This window comes from Chelonia mydas, chromosome 2 (assembly GCF_015237465.2).
Source record: "Chelonia mydas isolate rCheMyd1 chromosome 2, rCheMyd1.pri.v2, whole genome shotgun sequence".
NCBI classification, from domain to species: Eukaryota; Metazoa; Chordata; order Testudines; family Cheloniidae; genus Chelonia; species Chelonia mydas.
In genome coordinates, this window is record NC_057850.1 from 1,575,806 (window position 1) to 1,602,118 (window position 26,313).

A 26,313-nucleotide genomic window follows, 5' to 3' on the forward strand; every position below is an offset into this window, starting at 1 on the left:
GTCCAACCCCCTGCTCAAAGCAGGACCAATCTCCAATCAAATCATCCCAGCCAAGGCTTTGTCAAGCCTGACCTTAAAAACTTCCAAGGAAGGAGATTCTACCACCTCCCTAGGTAACGCATTCCAGTGTTTCACCACCCTCCTAGTGAAAAAGTTTTTCCTAATATCCAACCTAAACCTCCCCCACTGCAACTTGAGACCATTACTCCTTGTCCTGTCCTCTTCTACCACTGAAAATAGTCTAGAACCATCCTCTCTGGAACCACCATTCAGGTAGTTGAAAGCAGCTATCAAATCCCCCCTCATTCTTCTCTTCTGCAGACTAAACAATCCCAGTTCCCTCAGCCTCTCCTCATAAGTCATGTGTTCCAGACCCCTAATCATTTTTGTTGCCCTTCACTGGACTCTCTCCAATTTATCCACATCCTTCTTGTAGTGTGGGGCCCAAAACTGGACACAGTACTCCAGATGAGGCCTCACCAATGTCGAATAGAGGGGAACGATCACATCCCTCGACCTGCTCGCTATGCCCCTACTTATACATCCCAAAATGCCATTGGCCTTCTTGGCAACAAGGGCACACTGCTGACTCATATCCAGCTTCTCGTCCACTGTAACCCCTAGGTCCTTTTCCGCAGAACTGCTGCCGAGCCATTCGGTCCCTAGTCTGTAGCTGTGCATTGGGTTCTTCCGTCCTAAGTGCAGGACCCTGCACTTATCCTTATTGAACCGCATCAGGTTTCTTTTGGCCCAATCCTCCAATTTGTCTAGGTCCCTCTGTATCCTATCCCTGCCCTCCAGCGTATCTACCACTCCTCCCAGTTTAGTATCATCCGCAAATTTGCTGAGAGTGCAATCCACACCATCCTCCAGATCATTTATGAAGATATTGAACAAAACCGGCCCCAGGACCGACCCCTGGGGCACTCCACTTGACACCGGCTGCCAACTAGACATGGAGCCATTGATCACTACCCGTTGAGCCCGACAATCTAGCCAACTTTCTACCCACCTTATAGTGCATTCATCCAGCCCATACTTCTTTAACTTGCTGACAAGAATACTGTGGGAGACCGTGTCAAAAGCTTTGCTAAAGTCAAGAAACAATACATCCACTGCTTTCCCTTCATCCACAGAATCAGTAATCTCATCATAGAAGGTGATTAGATTAGTCAGGCATGACCTTCCCTTGGTGAATCCACGCTGACTGTTCCTGATAACTTTCCTCTCGTGTAAGTGCTTCAGGATTGATTCCTTGAGGACCTGCTCCATGATTTTTCCGGGGACTGAGGTGAGGCTGACTGGCCTGTAGTTCCCAGGATCCTCCTTCTTCCCTCTCAGCTCTCAGGCTGGTTTGACACGATTTGTTCTTGTTGTGATTTGACTCAATATGTGTCAGAGATTATTACAGCAGCCTCCTTTATTGGGGAAGGAGGGACAGGAAAAATGTGTCATTCAGGAGAAGTAGCTATACCCAGAGAGAGAGCGGGGGATTTTTGTTGTAAAGAACAAATGCTTCAGATAGATCAGACGGCTGAGCCAGTAATATCGGGGACTCCTGTTTTGAAGAAAAATGGGTTAGTTTTGGATTTAACGAATGGAGTTCTGTGGCGTGTGGCTGGCTGGACGGCGAGCGTCCTGACATCAGGGCACATTCCAAGAATATGTGCTGTAGAAGCGGTGGAGGAGATTATACTGGATCATCAGGATGTGGGTAAAGGAGTTTCCCGATGTATGGATTAAGAATAAAGCAGAATGTGGTAAAATCAAAGCGTGTGTTAAAATCGTGCGGGATGAAGTGCCACCGCAGAGACAATATAAATATCCTGTGCAAGCAGAGGTGGGAATTGAGAAAATAATTGAATCACTAGAACAGGGAGTGATTGAAAAGGGGAATTCCGCATACAATAGCCCAATTTGGCCCGTATTAAAAGCCTCAGGAGATTGGAGATTGACAGTGGATTTTAGACAAATTAATAAAGCTACCCCCCCACGGCCCCAGTAGTAGCAGATCTACCTCAAGTAATGGCAAGAACACAGGGGGCCCCTAAATGGTTCTCTGTCATAGATTTGGCCAATTGTTTTTTCACCATCCCATTGCATCCCGATTCTTGGGCCCGCTTTGCATTTACTTTTAAGGGACAACAGAACTTATTTAAAAGAATTCACCAGGGACAACATCGCTCTCCGGCTATTGCACAGCAACAAGTGGGGTGAATGCTGGATCAATTGTCCAAAGAGGATCGGGAGAATGTCACCTCGTAGGTAGACGACATCTTAGTGTTGGGGGACGCTGAAGAGGAGGTGACTGAGCGGACTAAAAAAGTCTAGAGACTCATCCAGGAAACGGGTTTCAAGGCTAATAAAGAGAAAGCCCAATCGGTGCAGAGGAGTGAGAACTATTTGGGGGCTGGAACCTCCTGAGTTCTCTTCCAACCCTGAGATTCTATGATTCTATGACCCTAGGGGAGCAAGGAATTCAGGTAGGTCAACAAAAGGTGAAATCATTAATGAATTTACCAAGGCCAGAGGATTCTCATGCGTTGAGGGTGATGTTAGGAGGGTTTAACTATTTAAGGAAACACACCTGGAATTTTGTCATTATAACTGGATCCTTGTGGCGTTTACTAAAAAAGAAAGTAGAATGGGAGTGGGGGCCTGAACAAGAAAAAGCTTTTTGTAATTTAAAACAAGCCTTGATGCAAGCTCCAGGATTGACATTCCCAGAGATAAACAAGCTGTTTGTGATTAAGTTGGCAGCAACCTAACAGAGTCTAGCTGCGATACTGATGCAGGAAATGGACAGGAAATTAATCGCGGTCACATATGAGTCTAGAAGATTAGCCCCTATGGAGCAGCAGTTTGGGATCTGTGAAGGAGAATGTTTAGCTGCTGTGTGGGCCACTGAAACTTTTGCTTTGACTGCTGGCCCAGCCGCTATTATCATACAAACACCTCGCTCTCCCCTGAAGTATATTTTACCAGGAAAACTGCAGGGGAAGGCGTAACAAATACCAGGATGGCCCAATGGACCTTGATGTTAACTAGCAGAGATGTTACTTATGAGAATAACAAGCAAGCAAGCATGTTACCGTATGCCCTCCTGATGGAAGGAGAGGAGCATGAATGCCCACTTCCAGAAACCGAACTGAAGTTAGTTGAATAAGCACCCCCGGTAGCATAGGTGCCAACTTCTCTTGGCACTGGTGGGTGCTCGTGCCCCATGCCCCAACTCCACCTCTGCCCCACCCCCATTCCAACCCCTTCCCCAAAGTTTCCGCCCCAACTCCACCCCCTCCCTGCTCCTATTGGACCCCTTCCCCAAATCTCCGCCCTAGCCCCGCTTCTTCCCCGCCTCTTCCCTTGAGTGCGCCGTGTTCCTGCTCCTCCCCCATCCCTCCCACAGATTGTTAAGCTGTGAAACAGCTGTTTCGTGGCAGCAAGCCTGGGAGGAGAAGCGAGGACGCGGCGTGCTCAGGGGAGGAGGTGGAGGTGGAAGTGAGCTGGGGGGGCGGGACGGGGAGCTTGGCTGCCCGTGGGTGCAGAGCACCCACCAATTTTTCCCCGTGGGTGCTCCAGCCCCAGAGTCAGCGCCTGTGCCCAGCAGATGAAGTGTTAAGCCTCAGAGAAAAAGAGGTTTGGTTTACAAGTGGTCATTCATACCATGAGAACTCTATGAAATATATGGGATATGCGGCTGTACAAATTGATGGGGAAACTATTTCTGGTTCTAGCAGTATGACTTCAGCTCAGGGAGCAGAGGTCAGAGCTCTTAGCGATCTGCTTAAACAGAAGAATAATGTAGCAGGCTGTCTTTATGTCTATATGGATTCAGACTTTGTGCTACAAGGACTGTTATACCGGATTGGGATTTGGAAAAAGAATCATTGGGAAACAGCTGAGGGAAAAAAATTTGTCCAAAAGGGGGATTGGAAATCTATCTATGATTGGTTGAAAAAAGACCCAGGAAAATTAAGAGTAAGACATATTAAAGGTCATCAAAAGCGAGAAGGGAATGACAACTATTGGAATGTTAAAGCGGATTCTTTAACAAAATTAGCAGCAAAGGGAGTTATGGTAGTTACTAGAGCTCAAGCCATAAAACAGGAGGTTAAACCTGAGGAAAGATGGGGAAACTGGAATATACAAGGCGGCTATGCGGTGAATAAGAAAACAAGAGAGGTAAAGTGGGTACCTGACAAACTTCAAAGAAGAAAAGGAGTACTTGTGGCACCTTAGAGACTAACCAATTTATTTGAGCATGAGCTTTTGTGAGCTACAGCTCACTTCATCGGATGCATACTGTGGAAAGCTTATGCTCAAATAAATTGGTTAGTCTCTAAGGTGCCACAAGTCCTCCTTTTCTTTTTGCGAATACAGACTAACATGGCTGTTACTCTGAAACTTCAAAGAGAAGAGATTATTAACCTGTGTCACTCTGTGGCCCACCAAGGAATAGAGAATACTCTCTTTAAAGTAAAACAAATTGGAATATGGCCTAAGGTGCAAGAGGACAAAGAAAACTTTGTTAAAAATTGCATAAGGTGTGCAGCAGCTGGGAACAGACCACCGAATTCAGGACCCTTGTTGCACCAAAGAATTGTGGGGCCATGGAGTAGAATACAGGTTGATTATATTGATAAATTGCCTAAGACCCAAAGTGGGAATCAGTATTCATTAGTGATAGTAGACTCCTTTTCTGGGAGGGTGGAGGCAATTCCCACCAGAAATCATACTGCGGAGACCACTGCCAAAAAGTTGTGGGAAGTAGTGTTCAGTAGATGTGGAACTCCAAAAGTAATTGATTCAGATAATGGGCCACATTTTGTAGGAGGACTAATTAAAAGTTTATTAAAAGCCTTAGGAATAAAACAACAACTACATATTCCCTATCGTCCTCAATCGTCAGGGACAGTGGAATGGATTCATCAAACTATTAAACAAGCTTTACGCAAAGCAGTGCAAGAAACTGGCAAAGATTGGGATGCTAAGTTGCCAGTGATTGGCAGCCATCCAGCGTCGTGATGGATGGGGTCCTGCCTACCAGCCTTACCCTATTAACCTGTTAAGTAATGGGCAATGGCCTTTGGAATGGTTCAAAAATCCTCATATATGGAATCAACGAATTACAGGATGGAAGAAATATACGGAGTTTAATTGGGATCAAACCTCTTCGGAAGGCCTGTGAGATTGTGAAGCCCGTTACTGCACCCAGAAGAAGAAGAGGTATCAGTTACCCAATGGGCAAGGGAGTTACCAATAGAACTTAAGAAAATGGAATTTAAACTGACTGACGCCATTGAAAAAGCCAGAGACTATGTGAATTCTCATGTGGCTCAGGACAGTAAATTACAGAAAATCTGAGATAGAGTAATGTATTTGAAATTAACATCGAAAAATCATGTCCTGGAGTCTAACTGGGTTGGACAATTTTCCATCATGAATAAAATTTCACCGCCTGTAGTGCAGATTAATGAGGGGGGAAAGGGAAAGTGGGTCCACACATCACAATTAAAGTTATGGCCTAAAGATTAAATAATGTTCCTTTCTTTTTCTTTTAGTTTATTTTACAGAGGGAAAGGAATGCCCAATTGTGCTGGAGATTATCCTGTACAGACCTTGGATTTGGAGTGTGGATACGGTGCTACAATTTTTGTAACTGGTTTATTGCTTATGCTTCCTTTGTTTTGCATTTTGTGCTTAGTAGAAGAATTGTGATGTGTGCATTATATTTTAGGAAGAAAAAAAACGAATGCCAGCGCTTGAGCAAAGATAGACAAGGTGAGCGTATTTAGAATAATATGGCTGGAAGCATCGGACATTATTCCAGTGGAATAAGGGCCATGGCTTCAATATTGAGGATCCTCATAATTCAAAAAGGGTGGAAATATGGTTTTTGGCTTTTATGTTTTTCGAATATTTGGGGGAATATATTTTCGGGGATGTGGTCGGGTTTTTTACGTTTATTAATCAGACACTAGTCAACAAGACTGCACCAAGAATCGTGTCAGACGAGCACGCATATAGGAGAGGAGAAGTAATCAAAGCCCCAACTTTTGTGGATCAAACAATCTGGTTGGAAGGAGTGCAAGTAAACATAAGTGCACAACATCCGGAGTGTGGACCATATGCCTGGGCTCTATTACAAGCGTGACACCAATGGGGAGATGGGACTGTACAAAATAAGAGAGGTGCAGAGGAATAGGTCATAGGCAGTGTTGGTGCTGGAGCCGGAGTTTTAAACTCGTTTGATACTGAGACGTTACAAGGGAAAATGTCAGCTTTGGGTAAGATTTTGGGGGCTACACAGGCACAAGCATTATCGGAACAAGGAATAAGAAGTGTGGAACTCCAACTGAAACAAGCCTAAGCCTTGAAAACGTCTCTAAATGTAAATCTGTTTGGTGTGTCTGAGATTGGCAATAAAACTGTACAAGCAACACAATGTGTACAGATGCAAACTTATGGGATACAATACACAGAGAGAATGTTAACCTGTTAAGTAATGGGCAATGGCCTTTTGAATGGTTCAAAAACCCTCATATATGGAATCAATGAATTACAGGATGGAAGAAATATATGGAGTTTAATTGGGATCAAACTACTCTGAGGGGAGAGTGGAAAGGCGGAATGATGTTACACAACACAGGGAAGCAACGAAAAGCAGCAATGGCCTGGGGGTTGCCAAAAGTTATTCATGGAGAGTTCTGGCAAATAGAAATAAGTGGTTTCAGAGTAACAGCCGTGTTAGTCTGTATTCGTAAAAAGAAAAGGAGTACTTGTGGCACCTTAGAGACTAACCAGTTTATTTGAGCATGAGCTTTCGTGAGCTACAGCTCACTTCATCGGATGCATAGCATATCGTGGAAACTGCAGAAGACATTATATACACACAGAGACCATGAAACAAAACTTCCTCCCACCTCACTCCCCCGCTGGCAACAGCTTATCTAAAGTGATCCTCAAGTAGAGCCATTTCCAGCACAAATCCAGGTTTTCTCACCCTTCCCCCCCCCCCCCCCCACACACATACAAATTCACTCTCCTGCTGGCAACAGCCCATCCCCCTTTGAAACCCCTCTTTATAATGCGCATGATAATCAAGGTGGGTCACCTCCAGCACTAATCCAGGTTTTCTCACCCCCCCCCACACCCCGCCCTTTTTTCCAAAAACCACACACACAAACTCATTCTCCTGCTGGCAACAGCTCATCTTACAATGTGCACAGCAATAATCCAAGTTTAACCAGAACGTCTTGGGGGGGGGTTTTGCAGGAAAAAAACAAGGGGAGACAGGCTACCTTGCATAATGACTTAGCCACTCCCAGTCTCTATTCAAGCCCAAATTAATAGTATCCAATTTGCAAATGAATTCCAATTCAGCAGTTTCTCGCTGGAGTCTGGATTTGAAGTTTTTTTGCTTTAAGATAGCGACCCTCATGTCTGTGATTGCGTGACCAGAGAGATTGAAGTGTTCTCCGACTGGTTTATGAATGTTATAATTCTTGACATCTGATTTGTGTCCATTTATTCTTTTACGTAGAGACTGTCCAGTTTGACCAATGTACATGGCAGAGGGGCATTGCTGGCACATGATGGCATAGATCACATTGGTGGATGTGCAGGTGAACGAGCCTCTGATAGTGTGGCTGATGTTGTTAGGCCCTGTGATGGTGTCCCCTGAATAGATATGTGGGCACAGTTGGCAACGGGCTTTGTTGCAAGGATAGGTTCCTGGGCTAGTGATTCTGTTGTGTGGTATGTGGTTGTTGGTGAGTATTCGCTTCAGGAATAAATAAGTGGGACACCCTTGATTCAAGAAGAAGGGGATTATAAATTAGTAGAATGAATGAAACATTATGGAGAGTTGGGATGAAGCAAATGGGTATGCCCACAACTAACTTGGTCCCTAGAGGGATGTCATGTGAACCATTCAAGCGGACAATGTACCATGCAATATTTAGCCTTTAATGGCACAAGAGTGTTTGATTTAGGCAATGGGTGTATCTGGGTGGTAACCACTGAAAAACATGTATTTTGGGGAAGTATGACAGAAAAAGGCCCAATTGAGTCAGGTAAATGTAATGTAACAGAGGTCATTATGAATGAAATTACTTACCGAGGTCCTCTATTTTTAAAAAAAGGAAATTGTTTGGGAATGAAAAGATGTGGACTGGCCCTTTGACATGGGGATACGCTGGGAACAGTGGGAAAGACTGATGGATGAAAGCGAAAAAATCAAGCAACGTGCAAAAGATGTATCGAAGCCTGCTCAGCGGGGGGGGGCGGGGGGGGAATAAACACTTTGATCCACAATGGTCAAATATTAAAACTGGGGAAAGAAGAAGAATTGGAAATATCTCACTGGTATGATGTTTTTAAAGGATGGTCTCCCAGTGTCGCAGCTCTGCTAAATTGAACACTACATCCTATTGTCATATTATTTGCATTAATGATTGTGTTAACCTTTATTATGCTATGTTCATACTGCTGAATAAGCAAGCGACAAGAAGTTTTGGAGCAAGTGATATATGAAATTGAATTGCTTGCAAAATTATAAAGTGATACAATAATTAATGGCATTAATCATGTATCAAGGTGGGGAATGTTGGAAGATATATCTATAAATATAGATATATCCCAACAACAGGATCCTGGGCTAGATGGACCTTTGGTCTGACCCAGTGTGGCTCTCAAGCCCCCTCCAGCACACACCCAGCTAGGGACACACCCAGCTGTAGAATCACACACAGTCTGCAATCAGCTCTGTATGGGAAGGCTCAGCTTGGGGAACTGCCCAGCACTCTGGTGCACACACCCTCTGGAGTGTAAACCCAAAATTAAATTGTCTTACGTTGTATAGTGATCTCTACAACGTAAGCTCATAAAATTTGCCCCCCTCCCTCAATGTGGAGGAAGATATACAGAGCTTCCCCCTGTCCCCCGTTATGAATTGCACAAACTGGGTTTAGAATTAAAAAAAACAAGTGTATTAACTACAAAAGATAAATTTTAAGTGATTATTAGGAATAGCAAACAGATCAAGGCAGATTACTGAGCAAATAAAACAAAGCACGCAAATGAAGCTTAGTACACTAAGGAATACTGGCTACAAATAATAATTTCTCACCCTTAATGTTTCAAGCAGGTTGCAGGGTTTCTTGAAGGGAAACTGCACTGCTTGCAGCTTAAATCTCCAGGGATTCCTTTTACAGGCCGACCTCTCTTGCCTGCCTCCCCCAGGTTAGTTCCTTTATTTCTTCAGGTATGTTCAGCAGTCTTCCTTCTTGGGCAGGGAGGCAGTGGAGAAGAGCCCAGATTAACTCACTCCCCAGCCTTAAATAGGATTTGCATATGGCAGGAATGCTTTGTCTCCTAGTTTAACCCACCCCCTTCCCCTGGAAAAGTACCAGCATTTCAAGATATCCTGTACCAGATGACATGATCACTTTACCTTGCCGTGTCAAAGCAGTGTCCCAGGAAACTTCTCAGGAAGGAGGGAAATTAGTATCTTTAAAGTGAAGGAGTACTTATGGCACCTTAGAGACTAACCAATTTATTTGAGCATGAGCTTTCGTGAGCTACAGCTCACGAAAGCTCATGCTCAAATAAATTGGTTAGTCTCTAAGGTGCCATAAGTACTCCTTTTCTTTTTGCGAATACAGACTAACACGGCTGTTACTCTGAAACCTATCTTTAAAGTCTTATTGTCCTTCCTAATGGCCCATTCAGGCTGATTGCATACTGTGTGGTGGGCATTCCCCAAGTGAAAACACAATTGTAATTATTACATAGTCAATATTCCTACCTTCAGATACACACATGCATACAAATTGGACAATCACATTCAGTAAATCATAACCTTTCCAATGACACCTCACATGACCCATCTTGCATAAAACATATCTTAGTTATGCCATATTCATATCATAAGCATATCTCTATGAAGAATATGTGGCATAGGGTCACAGCATATTAGGTCATTGCTTAAGACAGGGACTCTTATCTTTGGTCCTTGACGACATCCAATAGTCCAGGTTTTTAATCCAACGAGCATTTAATAGTTTGATTTAAAATATACACTATTTAATATTGCATATGAAACACTTAAATATATTTGAAAATGTAGAAAACACCTGAAAATATTTAAATAAATGGTATTCTATTATTAACAGTGCGATTAATTGATGATTAACCACCATTAATTTTTTTAATCGCTTGACAGCCCTAAAATTAAATAATTAAAATGAAACACAACTAAACAATACATTAAATGAATGTAAAAATAATGACATTGAATTTAATTAATTTAAAGCTAATAAACCATAGATAAAGGATTCAGATTCCACATTTCTTTTAATATCTAATTTGTTTTCACATTTTATTCATGTGCTTTATTATATTGCCCCGTGGCCCCTTTGCTGTTTTTATAACTTCTTTTGGTGGCTCAGACTTGAAACATGGCTCAGGATTGGCCAGCTTCACTTGGACAATAGAGGACAGTGCCCCAGCCAGTCCAACAGTTGGGCTGAATGGTGTCTTATTCTTTCAAACAAGACTGAACACTCTCTTCTCCTGCATGTTGTGTGGGCGTATCTTAGCAGTGTCAAAAGCCCTAGTGGTCTTCTCAGAGTCTCATTACTGGGAATGCTCTGGCTGCGCAAAAGAACTTTTGTTTTGCAAAAGGACTAATGTCCCCCCTTGCTCTTCCAACTTCCCTGCAATCATGGGCAGTGGGTATCACAGGCCGGGGGACGCTGAGCCTCCCCAAACAGCCCTGCGTGGCCCTGCCCACACTCTGCCCCCAGACCCCTTCTGCTTCCCATCGGCGCTCTGCGCTCTTCCTCTGTGGTGGGGCTCGGACTGGGGCTGGGGGGGGGCCGGTCTGCAGCCAGGGACTCCGGGCGGCTGGAGCTGATGCTCGCACCACCCAGTGCTGTGGGGCTGGGGGGGCTGGGCGCCGTGCCACCCAACCACCCAGAGCTCCGGGACTGGAGGCACTCAGGCGGCCCAGGGCGGGGGCAGGGGTGGGGAGGTGGTGCTGGTGGAGGAAGGGGGTGGCACTTTGGTGTTGTAGTAGCCAGGCAAGGTACTAACAAACTTCAACAGGACTGTGTTTTTTAAAGTGGAAACCTCTTTTCCAAGCTGCTGCTGCACCCTCAGTAGCTCTCCCTGAGCCTCTACAACTCCTCCCCCCTCCTTCCTGTCTCCTGTCCTTTCAGACTCCCAACAGCCAGTGCTCCCAATTCTAATAATTACAAGCAACATCTAAACACCACATTCCTTCCTCTCTTAAGAAACTCTCCCAATTACAATAACCATTGTCGTTCTAACCACAGGAACAAATAGAAAACAAGGCACTACACTGTTAACAGAAATATTACACTGAAAACACTGTAGATACTACATAACATAGTCTCTAGTCCAGACAGGCGGTGGTCTGGGTCTGACAGGCCGTCTCTCAAGCCCCGATTCCAGTGCAATGTCTGGTTGTGTTGATACTACGGTGAAGTCATCCAATGCAGACCGGGTGTTGGTATAATCTCCTCTTGGTGCATAGGCAGGTCCAAGATAAGAAGCATTCCATACCCGCCCATCAGAAAGTCGATAGGTGTAAGGTCCCTTCTTCTCTAGGATTTTAAGAGGAGCTGTGAATTTATGGTCCCCTTTGCATAAAATTCCAGGTTGTTGTATTCTAATGAAGGAACCACACTCAAACTTTGGTTCCTTAGCACCCCACTGCTTATCTGTGAAAGGCTTAGACTTTGCTTGGTTCTGTTCAACTGTTTTTCTCACATCATCCTCGGTTGGAGCCTCAGGTCGTGCCTTTAACAATCCAGCAATGTTCAGTTTAGTATTCATCTGTTTCCCATGCAGTAACTCTGAGGGTGATCTTTGCGTTGTGGCATGTTGTTTAGCGCGGTATGCTTGTAAGAAATCAGTAGTGAGGGTTATACAAAATCGCCCTTCCAGTTTAACCGTTTGCAAACTCTCTTTCAAACTTCTGTTAAACCGTTTGATTTCCCCATTGGCTTGAGGGTAGTATAGGGATGACCTTCTGTGTAAAATGTTCCTCTGTGCTAGAAAAGTTTCAAACTCCAGGGAAGTAAATTGACTACCATTATCTGAAATCAGTTCTTTGGGGTTACCTTCCCTGCTAAAAACTGAGGAGAGGAACTTAATTACTGTAGTGGAAGAGATTTGCGATGTAAACGCTACCTCAGGCCATTTACTGAAATAGTCTATTAAGGTGATGGCATAACGGCAGTCACCTGGAGCCGTATCAAAGGGTCCTACAATGTCAATCACCACTTTTTCCCATGCAGATTCAGGAAGAGGAACAGGATGTAATGGAGGGGTACATGTCACTGCTGTCTTATCATGCATTTGGCAAGTGACACAGGATTTTATGAGTGCTTCAGTTTGAGAGTCCATCCCTGGCCACCAATACAGATCCCGTAGTTGTTGTTTGGTTCAGACAATTCCTCGATGAGTATCATGTGCCAGGTGTATGAGTTTTGACTGTAATTCTTCTGGCACAAGGAGCTGGTGTGTACCTCGTAGCACACAGCCATCAAACAAAGAAAGTTCATCCCGAACTCTAAAATAAGGCAGCAAAACTGGGTCAAGGTTTTTAGGGTGACCGGGCCATCTCTTTGTCAGAAATTCCTGTAGTTTCTGTTGAATTGGACACGCTGAACAAGCAGCTTCAAATTGTTCTCTTGTAACTGCAGTGAGAGTGCTTGTAATAAGCGTAACCACGCCATCCTCATCCTCCGGTGGACCCTCTGGTGAAGGCAAAGGCAGGCGAGAAAGGCGATCAGCGACCACATTTTGGTTTCCAGGCTTATATTCCAGTTCATAACTGAAAGAGAGTAGTCTTGCAGAGCCATCGAGCAGTACAGTATCCTGCTCTTTTCAGTCCTTTCGTGGTGAGCAACGTCGTCAAAGGGCTGTGGTCTGTGCGCAACTTGAACGTGCGGCCCCACGGGTAAGTTCTCCATTTTTCAGTAGCCCAGACACAAGCAAGTGCTTCTTTTTCAACTGTGGAATATTTTCTCTCAGCATTACTTAGTGTCCTTGAAGCAAACGCAACAGTCCTCTCTGTGTTCTCCTCATGCAGTTGTGTGAGAACAGCCCCAAGTCCATAATCAGAAGCATCAGACAATTGTGGGCAATGCAGGACTGAATAGTGCAAGTACTGGACTAGGAACAATCAAGTCTTTCACTGTTTCGAAACTACCTTGTGCATCCATTGTCCACACTAAGGTTGAACTTCCCTGTAGTAATTCTCATAATGGTTCAATGACAGAAGCATAATTGGGAATGAATTTTGCATACCAGGAGGTAAGACCCAAGAAGGAATGTAAGGTTTGCAAATCTGTTGGAGGAGGAGCGTTTGAAATTGCCAGGATATGATCTGGAGCAGGTTTTAGTCCAGCCTGTGAAATTGTATGCCCCAGAAAGGAGAGTTCAGTTTGTCTACATTTGCATTTGGACCTATTGAGCTGGAGGCCTGCTTTGCTGATCCAGTTTACAGACTGCAGGTTATTGTCATGCTCCTCCAAAGTATTTCCAAACATGATAATATCATCCAAATAGCACTGAACTCCATGTTGATTCTTCAAAATCAATTACATCATTTTTTGGAAGGCACTTGGGGCAGATGTGAGACAGTCTGGAACACGTTTAAAATGGAATAGTCCCTCATGCGTAATAAATGCTGTGAGGTCTCTGCTATCTTCATGCAACATAAGCTGGTGGTATGTGCTCTGCAAATCAAGAGTAGAAAACATCTTTGCTCCACGGAGTTCTGCAAATACTTCTTCTATGTGCGGAAGAGGATGGCTGTCAATCACAATAGCTTTTTTTGGCTCCCTTAAGTCCACACAAAGGCAAATGCCTCCACCCTTCTTCTGCGTCACTACTATAAGTGAAACCCATTCCGAGGAGTTAATCTCTTCAATAATGTTCTCTTGAACAAGTTTTCTAAATTCCTCTGAAACAGCTTCCCTGACTGAAAATGGTAAGCGCCGTAACTTCTGTCGTACGGGCATCACATTATTCCGCATTTTAACTTTATGCAGAAACCCAAAAGCACAGCCAAGTTTCTCCTCAACTTGGTGTGTTGGGTCCCAGCTGAAACTGGTGTGTGTACCGCAAGAGTGCTTTGCTGAGGAAGATCAATTCGTCCATTAACTACCCTGCGATTTAAAGCAGCCGATAAATCTCTGCCAAGGATAGGAGTGCCTTTGTGGACAATGTAGAACTCTGCAGTTACACAGCAATCACCAAAGTAACTATTGTTGGCAGGCAGCCACGTACTGGAACATGGTTTTTCAGATAGCACACCAAGGGAAGCGTGGGTTCAGCAAGAGGCACATCTTTAAAGTAATGCAAATAGATGGAATCAGGCAGTATAGATACTGCTGAGCCAGTGTCCAGCATTAGTTGAATAGAGTGTGATTTGCCTGAGGGTATGGCGGAAATGTTTACCGTGCACTTTATTTGTTCTGGAATATGTGCAGTAGTGATTTTGTCCATGCTCAGCACAGTAACATCTGGTATCATAACAGCATGCACCTGTTGATTGAACAGGCTGCTGCGACATACTTTAGCAAAATGCCCAATCTTTTTGCAATGATTGCACTGCGCTACTTTTGCCGGACATCCTGTGTAGCTTGCAAGGTGTTGTGGGGATCCACAGCAAAAGCATGCTTTTACTGTATTTTGAATTTGCTGATTTGGTGGTTTTTCATTAGTTTTCCTCTTGTAATTGTTTGTCTTCAGTGATAGTGAACTTTTCTACAAAGGAGTCACAGCCTGGACTGTGCCTCCTGTATCCATGCTCATTATTTTGGCTTCAGCTGTAGCTGACTCAATCTGGGTAGCAATGGTTATTGCTTTTTCTAGTGTAAGTTGTGGTTCTAGAAGTAAACGTTCTCTTACATGAAGCATGGTTGTTTTCTCAATGAGCTGGTCTCTAATCATCTCATCTGCTGTATTCCCAAAGTCACAAGTTACAATCAGACTCCTCAGGGAAGCAATATACTGCATTATAGTCTCTCCTGGTTTCTGCTCATGCTGGCAAAATCTGTAGCGATTAGCTACTACATTTACTTTTGGTACAAAAAAGTTCTTTAATGCAGTGAGTGCGGTCTCCTATTTATCGTCTGCAAGGGGAAAAGTGTAAAATATACGCTGCCCTTCTGCTCCAAGACACTGGATTAGCAGAGCACACTTTCTTACTTCAGAAATCTCTGTAGCACTGATTGCAAGCAGATAAGTCTCAAACATATGGATCCGGGCAGTAAAAGCAATTGGAGGCTCACCTGGGTTTTGCAGAAAGGATGCAGGTGGGTTCAGGGGCAGAAGATCCATTCTTGTCATCAAAATGTTGTAGTAGCCAGGCAAGGTACTAACAAACTTCAACAGGACTTTATTTTTTAAAGTGGAAACCTCTTTTCCAAGCTGCTGCACCCTCAGTAGCTCTCCCTCAGCCTCTTCAATTCCTCCCCCCTCCTTCCTGTTTCCTGTCCTTTCAGACTCCCAACAGCCAGTGCTCCCAATTCTAATAATTACAAGTAACATCTAAACACCACACTCGGGCAGAAGGGATGGGCCAAGCCGGGGACTAGCCTCCCTGAGCCAGCGGTTCACGTGCCACTCATCCATGCAACATGTTTTGTGACCAACCTACAAACACTGTCTTCTTCAAAAATATTTTAAATCTTTCTATATGTACTCAAAATGAGTGTGAGGAGCTTAGGAATGCATGTGAGAGGGAGCTAGTCTGCTAATGAGACAGTCTCACAGCCAGCGAGTGTGACGTGACCTGTCTGAAACTTTCCTGCCCGTTCTCTCCCTTCAGCACCTCCTGGGACGCGAAGCCAGCTGGGATCAGCCGCTCCTCCCGCCCTGCAGGACCCCCGGGCCGGGCATTGGGACCCCTGGGGCGTGGCGAGGTGTGACCGGAGCCCCCGGGAAGCAGGTGGAGCAGTAACGCCCGGGCTCCCCGGCCCCTGGTGCCGTGCAGCATGGTCCTGCAGGAGTCTCCGTTCCCGAACCGGTTCCTGAGCGGCCTATACAGCCTGGGACAGTACCTGCTCTTCCCCAGCTACTGGGCCACTGACTGCCTGCTCGACCTCAGAGAGACCACGGCGGAACGGCAGCAGAGCTGGTGCCGGTGCTGCCCCTGCTCCCCCCTGCGGGCAGTGGTCACCGGCCCCTTGCTGCTGCTGCTCCTCCTCCTCTCCATGCCAGTCGCCCTCCTGGGCCTGCTGCTGTGGCTCCCGCTGCAGGCTGCCCGCAGGCCCTTCGCCTACAAACACACCGCGCCCTCGCGCCACCCAGAGCTGTGGGAGCTGCCGGGCACGGGCAAGGCCTTCAGCTTCGTCAGCGCCAACGTGTGCCTCCTGCCCGACGGCCTGGCCAAGAACAGCAATCTGGGACAGATGAAGCAGCGCGTGGCCAGCATCGGCCAGCGCCTCACGCAGGGGGAGGCCAGGGCCAGCTTGGCCAGCCCCAGGAGCAGCCAGTTCGACAGGGAGGAAGGGGCTGGGCCTGGGGAGATCTCGGCACCCTTCCCGCCGGATGTGGATTTCCTTTGCCTACAGGAGGTGTTCGACCAGCGAGCGGGCGCCCGCCTGTGCCAGCTGCTGAGCCCCTTCTACGAGCACATCGTGTACGACGTGGGCACCTACGGGCTGAATGGGTGTTGTACTCTCAAGGTCTTAAACAGTGGGCTCTTCCTGGCCAGCCGCTACCCCGTGCTGGCCGCCCAGTACCACTGCTACCCCAACGGTATCCGTGAGGACGCGCTGTCCGCCAAGGGGCTGCTCTCCGTGCAGGTGAGGAGCTGCCCCAGCTGCGGGGAGCCCAGGGCCCTCTGCCCTCCTGGGCCTGGCGTGGCCTCTCGCCGGCCAGCCTGACGGGGTCGCTGCAGGGCGGCGTGGGGCATTCCCTCCCGGCCCTGCTCAGGGCAATGCTGCATCCGCGTACGAGCCACCGCTCCCTGCAGGGGCGCTGGGCCTGTGTGGGCAGAGGTGGGCCTGGGTGGCAGACCAGGTTACAGCAGGGGACTGGAAGTCAGGACTCCTGGGGTCTCCTCCCGGGTCCGCCCTGGACTCCCCGAGTGACCCTGAGCCCTCTCCCTTTTCCCCGTGTGTCCCGGCCTCCAGCTGTGGGGAGGCCCTGAGTCTGAGCCCCCGTGTGCACATGTGCACCATTCAGCTGATGACCCCTGCGTGCAGGGGATTGGTTACCCTGGGGCCTCCTGCAACCCAAGGGAAGATGAGGGACGATGCCCCACACCATCAACCTAGCCCCATCCACAAGGAGCAAGCAGCTCGTTCCCAGCTGTCCCAGAAGCACCAGCTGCCTTCATCTGCCCCAAATCCCAGAATCCCCAGACAGGGGGCTGTGGGCTGCGTCTTCCAGCAGTGGGTGGCAGGAGCAGGGCCCCCCGATGCTTTTGTTCAGCCTGTGGGGGGGGGTGCCCCTCAGGCAGTGCCTGTGGAGCTTGACAGCTCCAGGAGCCCTGGCCGGGGAGTGGGTGTCTGCAGCCCAGGCAGGGACAGGGCCTGGGGGGAGCAGGTGCTTCAGGAACAGCCCAGCCAGGAGAGCAGTGAGAGCCCTTGGCAGTGGGACCCCAGCCAGACAATAAGGGTTGAGTCCCGGGCACCCGTGGGGTGACAGACACATGGGCCCATGAACCATGTGGGGGTCATCTCCTCCCAGGTCCCAGCCATGCCCTGCACTGACGGCTGAAACTGACCCTCCTTCCCCATGGCTCTGACTGTGGCCCTGGCCAAATGCCTGCACCCCCACCCTTCCCCATGATGGGGCCTGTGCTGTGCCCCATCCCCATCAGTGGCCTTCCAGCTTGTAACTGGCAATGTTTCCATGTGCACATGCTAGGTGCAGCTGGGGGGAGCCCAAGGGCAGAGGATTGTGGGCTACCTGAACTGCACACACCTGCACGCTCCAGCTGGTTACAGTACGTGTTACGGAGGTGAGTTGGGGCTCTAGCCCATGGGGCCTGGAGAGGGAAAAAACAGCCCATCCGGACAGTGACATTCCTCTGGTGTTATCTGGACCAGTGATCTGCTAGGTCACTCCAATCCTCGACTCTGGAAACCAGCCTTACCCTGCTTCGCTTTGAGAACCTCCACTCCCAGGCTGTTCACGCACAGCCTCTGGCATGTAAACTGCTTGGATTGTGCAACCGAACGACACGAGCCAATATCTCCGGTCCCAGACACAACCCTTGGAACCTCCGTCTTGCAGTGTCCGGTCATGCCCTCTGGGCGCTGCAAGCTTATATGGGTTCGTCAATTTAACAAAGCAATTGATATGTACCAGGCTTATTATCCCAAGGGGAGTCTCTGACACGCTTCAAACCAAACGCCCTGCTTCAGGTAGAACAAACAAACAAATTTATTAACTACAAAAGATAAATTTTAAGTGATTATAAGTCAAAACATAAGAAGTCAGATTTGGTCAAATTAAATAAAAGCAAAACACATTCTAAGCTGATCTTAACACTTTCAATGCTCTTACAAACTTAGATGCTTCTCACAACAGGCTGGCTGGTTGCCCTTCAGCCAGGCTCTCCCCTTTGATCAGCGTTTCAGTCGTTTGATGTGGTGTGTGTAGATGGAGGTGGGAGAGAGAGGAAGAGCCTGGCAAACGTCTCTTCCTTTTATCATGTCCTTTCTTCCCTCTTGGCTTTGCCCCCCATCCCTTTGAGTCAGGTGAACATTATCTCATCGCCGTCCCAAACTGACCAAGGGAAGGGGGGTAACTCACTCGAGAATCCAACAGATCCTTTGTTGCTGCCTAGGCCAGTGTCCTTTGTCCCTGTGAGGCTGGGCTGGGTTTGTCCCATACATGCCCTCATGAGGTGTGAATGGCCCCTCTGCTCTTGGAGAGTTTTTGCTTGGGCTTGTTTTAAGCCATGAGGACACATTTTCAGCCTTGTAACTATGTACATGAAATTACCACCTATAAAATCACTATAACAACAATGATCAGTGCATCATGAGCCTCCGAAGCCACCCGACATGCCAAACTTTGCACTGGATACCATGCAATCCTATTATAAGGATTAACTTGGGGGCGCAGGGTGTTCCCCTGAGGTACGGAGCGTCACACGGACAATCAGGCCCCCCCTTCCCCATTCTGCTCCTGGAAACAACTCAGCTACAGACCTCTCCCTGGAGTGGGCTTGGTGCCAGTGCTGTGTTGGTTCCTGGGCCCTCAGTCCTCTGCTGCCCCAGCTCCCTCTGCTTGCCTCCCTAGCTCTCCCCTGCAGGGCCCCCTGCAAGTGACGGGGTGGGGACACCTGTCCCCGGGCTGGGCTGAGGTCCCAGTGCTGACCCTCCAGCCATGGGCCAAGGCTCCCCTGACTGCAGGGTCTCCGTGAGTGGTGGGTGGGGGGTGTTCACTTCCTGCCCTGGGGCTCCTGGCTCCATTGCTGCTTGATCCCTGAGGGGGAGTGCTGCAGGGATTGGATTTGGGGTGCAGCCAGTAACAGAGCCCTCTCTCCTCAGCCCACGCACAGATCCGCTTTGACCAGCTCACCATGGGGCTCTCCTGGGTGCAGCTGTTCCAGGACGCCCACGCGCAGCAAGGGGATGTCGTCGCCTTCGATGTGTTCTGCGGGGACTTCAACTTCGACAACTGCTCCTCAGGTGGAGTCTGGCCCGAGGGAGAACCCATGGGGATTGCGGAGGAGGAAAGGAGCCTGGCGGGGTGACCAGGTGTTGTGGAGTCACAGGGTCTGCTCTGTGCCCAGCCTGTAACCCATCCCTTGGAAGTGACCCCTCCAGAATGCTGCACCCCGAGGGTTCACACACTTCCCCACGGCAGGCTCGTGGCCTCCGACACTCCAGAGGTGGCTTGTCAGGCCTCAGTGATCCTGTCTTGCTCCGTGGCTCCCTGCAGTGAATCCAGGCACACGTGTCTCCTGCACTCTTCCAGGAGCAGCAAAGTGTAGAGGGAAACTGAGGCACACATCGGCATCATACAAATATTATGGAAAATTCCCGCTTCATCACACAAGGAGTGGGGGGGGCAGTGGGAGGGGTGGGGGAGGGTAGTCTGGAGGAGAGGGAGGGGATGGGGGAGTGCAGATGGGCCCATTCACTCTGCCGGATCTTTCCAGGGGATGAGTTGGAGCAGACCCACCACATCTTCCAGCAGTACCAAGACCCATGCCGAGTGGGGCCCAAGAACGACAAGCCCTGGGCCATAGGTACGTGTCTGGCTGGCCCAGTGCCCAGTGCAGCTTGCTGCCCTCTCTGTCTCAGTTCCGCGGAGCCGGGCCCCCATCTGGGGCTGCAGATAAACATCTAGATCCAGATCCCCACAGGGGGACCCAGCCTTTGGAACCCCCGGGTGAGATGTCGGGGGTCCAGGGGCCCTGCTAGCCGAGGCCTGCCCCCCAGCTCTGCCCGTGCCCCTCCACACCCGGAGCCCCCTCCTGTCCCAGCCCTGCTCCCTCCCCGCACCCAGATCTCTGCTGAGGTACCTGTGGGCGAAGGAAGATTTTGGGGTGGGGGGAACGGCAGAGCAGGGGAGGCTCTAACTGCTGCTCACGTCCCTGCAGGCACCCTGCTGAACTACCTGGAGATCTACGAGGAGGCCGTGTCGACCCCAGAGAAGCTGAAAAGGTAACGGCTGCACCTGCGGGTTCCGGAGCGCTGGGGGGCAGAGGGGCTTACAGCCCTAGTTCAAGGCAGGCTCTGCCCCCGCCCCCACACAGGGTAATGGGACACTAATGGGACAGGGTAAAGGCTAACCTGTGGATGGCCCTCCCTTGCCATGCAGCCCCTGTAGCCCAGGTGTGACTAGCCCCCTACGCAGAGCCACGCTCCTCCTCCCCTGCCACTCGGCCCCCTGCTGACGGCTCCCCCGTGCACCCCGCAGCACCCTGGAGCAAGAGGAGGGCAGGCGGAAGTACCTGGCCTGTCCCATCCTGAAGGACGGCTGCCCCGACCCCTCGGCAGCAGGGAGCCCCTGGGAAGGGCGTCGCATCGACCACATCCTGTACCGCGAGCACCCCGCCCCCATCAGCCTGACAACGGTGAGTGCCCAGAGGGGCCCTGGCTTGAGAGTGGGTTTGTGGGGGGGGGGGGTGGTGGAGAAAACCTGGATTTGTGCTGGAAATGGCCCAACTTGATGATCACTTTAGATAAGCTATTACCAGCAGGAGAGTGGGGTGGGAGGAGGTATTGTTTCATGGTCTCTGTGTATATAATGTCTTCTGCAGTTTCCACAGTATGCATCCGATGAAGTGAGCTGTAGCTCACGAAAGCTTATGCTCAAATAAATTGGTTAGTCTCTAAGGTGCCACAAGTCCTCCTTTTCTTTTTATGTCCCTTAAAGCAAACTTGTTCAGCCAGCAGTTCCCATGGGCAAGCAAGAGGCTCCTTCTGATTATTGGGGTGGGTTTTTCCAGAGTTTGCAGCCTTGAGGCCCCAGCAGACATTCCTGGGGCACATCCTGCTCTTCTAAGATGCATGTATCAGCAACTTCAACACAATTCTTATCAGGAAGGATGCAGGGTCAAGCTGCCCTTCCCGTGGCACCCAAAGACCCCCCTCCCCTCCTGCCTTGGTTAAGCTAAACCTGCTGCCTTGGCTAATTTACAGCCTGCTGACTTGGCTGCTTTTAGTAATAAGCCATAGTGGTTTCAGACACTTTACTGGTTTGCCAAAGTCTCCCCGTACAGGGGTACCCCCGTGGGAGCCCCTAACCCCCAGCCTGGCCTGGGCCCCATAGAGCGAAGGGCAAGCCCCAAGCCCAAGGGTGCAGGCGAGCTCCCAGCCAGGGATGCTGGGCCCAGGGCAGGGGGGTTCAGCTCAGGGGCCAGATGCTGGGGGCTGGTAGGGCCGCGGGGGCCCATGCTGGGGAGGTGGCTGGGGCTGGTAGCTGCACTCACTAGGTCAGCTCCTTCAGGGGCTCTCAGCAGCTCCCACACTCCGGGGTTTTCATGGTATGGTGCCGTGGAGCCAGGCTGCAGGGTGCTGGCCTTGCCGAATCGCTGCTGAGGGTGCGGGGGATTCAGAGAGCTAGTCAGCATGGTCCAGGGCTCCCGGGAAGGGTCCGAGCCTGGGGGCCAGGACGCCTGGGTTCTCTGCTGGCTCTGACCCTGATGTGCTGCATGATGCTGGCAGGGACCTCCTCCCCGCTCTGTGCTGTTTCCTGCCCTGCAGCGGGGGAAGGAGCCTGGCCTGGCCATGGCTGGGAAGGGGTAGTGAGCTGTGTCAGTGCTCAGCGTTGATTGAGGGGAGGGTGCAGCCCATGGAGACTACAAGTCCCAGCCTGCAGTGCTCTGGCTTAGCCAGACCTGGACTCATTGCATGCTGGGATCTGTGGTCTCAGGGGACCCCCCCCCCCCCGCATTCTCGGGCGGGGCGGGGAGCCTGCTGTGCTCCTGACACCGCTGTCCCCTTGCTTTCCCCAGGAGGTGGAGAAGTTTTCCTTCATCACCCAGCTGGCCGGCTGCTCGGACCACATGGCTGTAGGGCTGCGGCTGCTCCTCAACCCTGCGCCGCAGTGACGGCAGCGAGTGTGAACCCCGGCGTAACGATGCAGCCTCTGGAGGGACACAACTGAGAGCGCCAATTCAGGACAAATTGCTTCGAGCAGGGCAGTCACAGCCCTAAGCTGGGGGTCCTTTACAAACTAAGGCACGCCAAACCAGCCAAACAGAGAGGACTTTGGTTTAACCCTCTGTTTAACCATAAGTCACACAAGCAATTCCCTCAGACACTCCAGTTCCCCAGTATCAACCCCAGCAGCCACTTCTTATGGGGATGAATGGTTACGAAAACCAATTCCCCCCCCCCCTCCAAAAAAAAAAGGGTTCTCCCGATCCCAAAGGACCAAGCCCCAGACCCAGGTCAATATACAAATCAGATCTTACCCACAAATCACACTGTTGCCAATCCTTTCGAATCTATAATCTAAAGGTTTATTCATAAAAGGAAAAGGAGAGAGATGAGAGCTAGAATGGGTGAAATGGAATCAATGACAGACAGTCATGGCCAAGTTCTTGGTTCAGGCTTACAGCAGTGATGGAATAAACTGCAGGTTCAAATCAAGTCTCTGGAGAACATCCCCAGCTGGGATGGGTCCTTCAGTCCTTGGTTCAGCGCTTCAGTGTAGCAAAGTTCCTCCAGAGGTAAGAAACAGGATTGAAGACAAAATGGAGTGGTTTCTGGGGCCTTTTATATCCTCTGCCATGTGGAAGGAAACCCCTTTGTTCTTACTGTCGGAAATCACAGCAGCAAGATGGAGTTTGGAGTCACATGGGCAAGTCACATGTCCATGGATGACTCAGTTCTTTACAGGTAGAGCAACCATTGCTCACATGCTACCTTGAACATTCCCAGGAAGACTTCTTATGTGGATTTGAGTCTCCCAAGGTCCATTGTCAGTTAAGTGTTTCTTGATTGGGCACTTAATCTGAAGAGTCCCTTCTCAAAAAGATGGCCAAATGCTTCACTGGTGCTACTTAGAATTAAACACATTGAGATACAAGTGCATAGCCAATATTCATAACTTCAAATACAAAAATGATACACACATACAAACAGCATAATCATAACCAGCAAATTACAACCTTTTCATAGACACCTTACTTGACCTCCTTTGTACAAGATTTGGTGCAACTATAGGACCTTGGTTGCAACAATGATTTATACCGTCACAGGACATAGAGAAGTTCTCCTTCATCACCCAGCTGGCCGGCTGCTCGGACCATGTGGCTCTGGGGCTGCGGCTGCTCCTCAACCCTGCGCCGCAGTGACGGCAGCGAGTGTGAACCCCGGTGTCCGGGGAGGAAGGTCAATGTAGAGACCTCGTTATGGTGGGGCTGGGCAGGGCCCTTCCACTCCCCCTCCCTGTGCTCCTTCCCCCTGACTTGGACAGTCTGCGAAGCTCTTGGCTGGATGGGGCTGGATGGACTGAAGGGCTAGGGTTAGGGCTGGGCTAGAGTCGCCCCCAGGAGCTCTGCTGGTCCCATGGGAGGTGGGTCTGCGCTGGCCAGGGGGCCCAGGGAAGGAGACATGCTGGTCCACTGTGCCCCCTCTGGCCGCTGAGGCCCAGCACCTTGGGTCTGGGCTCAGGGCCTGTGGGGGATCACTACGGTGTGGAGCCGCCTCAATTTCCCCTGTGTGGGGCAGGGTTAACTAGGTGGGGGGATGCTGGGGCTGACTGCACGTTACCTTGGCCTGTTATTACAGGATGGTCCAGGTGGGGCTAGTAGTGAACTGGCTTTGATCAGCTGGGCTGTCTTGCAGCCACTCCGACTGGATAAACAAGTGAAGAGATAAGCGGGGCCTAAGAGTGTTAAGTGTGGGAATAGAAAGCAACAGTGTTGCCCGCCAGAGCCTGGTTGGGGATGAATACACCCCCTTAGAAAGAGATGATGATAAAAAAGGCTCTGAGAATTGCTTTAGATGAACAGTCTCCCCTGTGGACCTCGGCCTTGTGGGTGCCCAGGAATTCCCCACGCTGGAGCAGCGCCTGCTACGAGCCCTCAAGGACAAGGCTGGAGGGTCCAGGACTGTCCTTAGAAGAAGGGGCATATGCATTGATTCTTGCTTGCTTGCTTGCTGGAAAGCACGTATTCAGTAACACATGAAGGCTGGGAAGCTTATTATACTTTAGCAATAAAACCGGTAATATTTACATACCTGGTGTGGCTTCATTGAGTGTATCTGAGCCCTCCCTTGGGACCAACAGGGGAAAAGGTTGTTTACTCTTTGCAGAAATCCAGGTGTGACTGACACCGGGCTGTCTGGGGCAGGGGACGGGGGGGGGGGGGGGGGCAGGCGGGGATGTGGGGGGATGGAATTGGGGGGGGACATTGAGCCAGAAAGAGTTAACTAGCAGACGAAATGACCCAAATTTAACCTTTAAAGACATGTTAGAGAAGTATGTAAATGGTAATTGTGGCTATTCCTTATAAATAGGAATATAGCCTTGGGAAACAGACTAGAGCTTTGAAACGCAGCCCTGTACCGTTAGAGAATTAGAGGTAATACTAACTGTTAGATGTTAACCGTGTGAACAGACGGTTCCTGTCTGTCACTATGTTCTATTGATTCAGGGATCAAAAAGGGAACAGCAACACTTCGATGAAAGTTGGGTGTAATAATTTCATTGTCTATGTTTCTCTTTGAAGTTTGTAGTAAACTCTCTATGAACGGCTCACTGGAGAATTACCTTGTGCTGGTGAATGCAACTAGTTACCGGTGTATACACAGGAAACAGGTAATTCTACTTCAGAGCCACAAGGCTTCACCCAGGGACTGCATGCTTTCAAGAGACATCAGTAGCCTGCCAGAGAACTATAAAAAGAACTCAGGGGCCCTGATCCTGGCTCTCAGATCTGCTTATGCTTCGTCAGGGGAAGTCTGAGTCGCAAGGGTGAGGTCCCCAGCTTGAGAATGGGTCCCCCTGATATTGGACATTGGACTGAACCTGTGGTCTAGTTCTGAAAAGACTCTGTGCACCTCTGAGCTCACCGGCTCTGCTATGAAACTGCCCTAAGAACTCGATTCTTGCCTGTGTGTAGAATGATCCTTTAACCAATACTCTCTTTTCTTCAATAAATGTTAGTGTAGTTAACAAGAACAGGCTGTAGCGTGTATTTGGGTAAGATCTGAACTAGTCATTAAACTGGAGGTGATGTGTCCGACCCTTGGGGATGGAAGAACTTTTTATATGATGAATAAGATTTTCAGCATCCCTCATCCTATCTGAGCTGGCTGTCATGGGGAAGCCCAGGGCTGGGTTGCTCTAAGGGAAGTGTGTGTTGGCTCCTGGGTCACCAGTAAGATATTGCAGAAATGGTTTTGTTGCTGGCTGGGTGAATCTGAATATTAGTGTAACCCACCAGTTTGTGGATCATCTGCCCCATTCTTTGCAGTTTGCCCTGACTGAGCAATCTCGGTGTGGCCTGCCTGGGACCCCGGTCACAGGGGGACAGGTAGGGTATGTGGGGAGACTGTAGGGGAGGAAACAGAGGAAGGTGAGCAGGACAGACAAGGTATTGTGGGTCAGGCAGTGCGTGGGGTCAGACCTGCCAATCACCCAGCCGCCCTGCAGTCCAACCCCCCCTCGCGTGCTGGGCTCTGAGCCACTGGAGCTGGGGGCGGGGGCGGGCAGGAGCCCAGAGGGTTAAATGTCTGACAAATGGGGGAGGGGGCCATAATGTGGGAGCAGCAGCTTTGGTCAGGCAGCACTTACCATATGCCCCCCATCTCCCAGCAACCTGACCCCCCCAGCAACCACCCC

General features: G+C 49.4%; 1 protein-coding gene across 7 annotated transcripts in view; it reads left to right on the top strand.

The window, feature by feature from the left end:
- LOC114021092 (sphingomyelin phosphodiesterase 5) overlaps positions 1-24,704 on the top strand; it is a 40,959-nt gene extending 16,255 nt beyond the window's left edge. For 2 of the 7 annotated variants that reach the window (XM_043538910.1, XM_043538912.1), the window contains 8 exons: positions 5,738-5,781; positions 15,872-16,850; positions 17,920-18,013; positions 19,554-19,694; positions 20,168-20,257; positions 20,612-20,675; positions 20,932-21,088; positions 22,472-22,835. In XM_043538910.1, the coding sequence (XP_043394845.1) occupies positions 16,038-16,850; positions 17,920-18,013; positions 19,554-19,694; positions 20,168-20,257; positions 20,612-20,675; positions 20,932-21,088; positions 22,472-22,567 (1,455 nt within the window). In that variant the 5' untranslated portion in view covers positions 5,738-5,781; positions 15,872-16,037 and the 3' untranslated portion in view covers positions 22,568-22,835. The other 5 variants (XM_043538909.1, XM_043538908.1, XM_043538911.1 and 2 more) reach the window with 4 other exon arrangements.
- Positions 24,705-26,313: the final 1,609 nt, after the last annotated feature.